The 2,719-nt window shown below is 29.6% G+C and overlaps 1 protein-coding gene across 1 annotated transcript; it reads right to left on the reverse strand.

Annotated features, from left to right (window-relative positions):
* Positions 1–29: 29 nt before the first annotated feature.
* Positions 30–1,983, reverse strand: LOC112467155 (leukotriene A-4 hydrolase-like; the record flags this gene model as incomplete). Its single annotated transcript, XM_025035637.1, has 6 exons — positions 1,762–1,983; positions 1,209–1,324; positions 931–1,118; positions 718–826; positions 576–644; positions 30–327 (listed from the first exon to the last, which is right to left on the reverse strand). Coding segments are annotated over exons 1-6 (838 nt in total), but the record flags the coding sequence as incomplete, so codon positions are not given.
* Positions 1,984–2,719: the final 736 nt, after the last annotated feature.

Here is a 2,719-nt window from a genome sequence, read left to right on the forward strand (position 1 = left end):
TGAAACGACAAATTAAGTTGAAATATTACCCAAGAAACCATACGACTTTTTGATGTTACACAGAATGTCCATAATTTTATTAAGAAATTCTGATGTGCACCGCTGACGAGATTGCTCTTCAGCCCAAATTTCTAGATCCATAGGTCTATCAAATACAAATTCGCGACTTTTGCGTAAACTTCTTAGTGAACCTACTATAATATATATCTCATACGGTGCCATTGTTATATTTTGCGAAAAAGAGTATATAACTCGGTTATACGCTTCACTCATTTCTTTACTTCCAGGCATCATAACCATAATGTTAAGACTTTTTGGTACAGAAATCTAAAAAATGTAAAGTAAACATCAATAAAAGTTGAATAGGTAAACCATTCTGTAAATAGATAAAGTAGTAAATATAAAAGTATGAAATTATAATTGCAATTTTACATGCTTACATTTATCTCCCTATCATATGTTATACTTTTCACTTTGACGTTTTATTACTTTTATTAATAATATTAATGTCAATCAATCAGACATTACTGTGCTTACAAATAAATACGAAATGCATACTGTGTTTAAATTCTTACCTTCGAATAAAATGTCATTTTATTTGATGGTGTATCTTGACAGGGAAATATAGCTCTGGCATATGTAAGCTGAAAATATTGATTTGTGAGTACAATACAGGACGTTGATACAGGAGAACTAAATCATTCTTTTATAATTCACCTTGCTGTTAGATATCAAGAGGGGTTCATCATCGGAAGTTTGTTCTTTTCTTAGCCAATACAGTGCAGGAGATTGTGGACTTGTCCTATATCCAATCTGAATTGTATAACTAAAAATACGATATATACATATCGTCATATATACATATAGAATATCTGTATCAATAATTTCGAAAATCTATATACTTGTCTCTCAAACATATTCTATACTTACATATTATCGCTAAATTCCATTTGTTTAGAGCTTGTAGGGACTGTTTGGTCTGCACTATCCACGTTTGGTAGGGTAATGGTAAGTTTCCTGCCAAAGTTATTATGATGATTTCCCAAAATAAAATATAAAATTCGCCCAGGAGAACAACTGCTGACTCCAAATATGTCAAGTCCGTAGGTATCTAAAACCTAATTGCTTGATATTATTAACTAAACTGAAATATATATATATATATATATGTATTGTATACTAAAATTAAAAAAAAAATGTTTACTAACTAGTTCGTTACACCTCGATACTTTCTTCTCTACTGTCAATATTGCCTTGCCTACGAGAACTTGACTGGCAAAATTCACGGTTAATTCTAAACGAGTGTGAGTCACAGCAACGAGGTCTAATAAATAACAATTTATAGAAATTAAAATTTATTCAAATACTTAACGAGGTAATATATAAATAATAATTATAAGTACGTGTCGAGAAATATAATACATTGCAATTACAAATATAATTTTAAAACCTTATATAGGATATAGTTTTTAGTAGAGAATTAAGTAGAGAAATTTCAATAGCGTTATGAAATGTTTAACATATATTTTTTGTATTTAAAGAAACAATGACCATGCTACAGTAAAAAACAATGGCATAATTTACAAAATTGTGCGGATTATATTTAAAAACTTGGAGATACGAACGACAGCGTCGCCTTTCAATGCTGATAAACTTGTAATTACCCGATATCAATGTTTTACTTTCTTTAGAAAACATAACGAAAATAAAGGTTTAATATTTAATATTATATTTATATAAATAACTACGTAATTAATATACCTGGTCTCGAATAAGAATACGGAATATCTCCTGCAGGTGGCTGAGGTGGCTGATTCATTTTAAAATTTGTGTGAACCTTTCCAAATGCGTACCGACAATACAACTATATCAAATTAAGGACAGTATCGCTCTCTTCTCTCTCCAACTGATCCCTCTCCTACTGTCCTACCTTTAACGTTTAAATTTTCTCGTGTTTAGCAACATATTTGTTTATTTGTTAGAGTATGAAGTGACTTTCATGTACCGCACAAACAATTTGACGGTTACGTTTGTCAAATCAAATATGCACAATAAATATTTATTTTTCTTAACGCACGATTTATACTAAAATTAATAAGTAACAATATATAATAATATAACGATATAATATACATGTATATCGTAAGAGCGTCTATACCTAAAAAAAAACAGCTCGGCGATACGGCTAAGGCACCACTTTGTAAAATAAAAAGTTTTTAAAAATATTTTTTTGTTCTTTAAGGTTTATGCAATAAAGTTCTTATAAAAAGTTTTCGATTGAGTAAATTATTTTCCTTAAATAAATTGCCAAAGTTAGGTATCATTTTTAGGCCTCAGAAATGATAAATACGCCCTTGAAAAATTTAAAATTTTATGTTTGCGATTTAAAAATGATTAAAGTTTGAATATTAATTTTTGAAATAACCGACGACTATATCATTCTAATATTAAAAAATAACGCAACACGAGGAGATTGAGACAAAAATTATTCCACAATATTTTATCAAAAGAATTTTCTTTAAATCGAAATTAAATTCTCATCATGTTCGTGTTGCGAAATGAAGCAAATAGGATCATTCGTGGCAATGTCCTGGTTGACCAGAGGTTTACTCGAGAACGATTACCGTGCCGGATCACCCTGACTCGGATTATTATATTTTCATTCGCGTCTCATTTTGTTGTAATATCTTCAAACGTTGTCATAATGTCTTGCAACAAA

This window comes from Temnothorax curvispinosus, unplaced genomic scaffold, assembly GCF_003070985.1.
Source record: "Temnothorax curvispinosus isolate PA1 unplaced genomic scaffold, ASM307098v1 QBEX01016963.1, whole genome shotgun sequence".
Lineage (NCBI taxonomy): Eukaryota > Metazoa > Arthropoda > Insecta > Hymenoptera > Formicidae > Temnothorax > Temnothorax curvispinosus.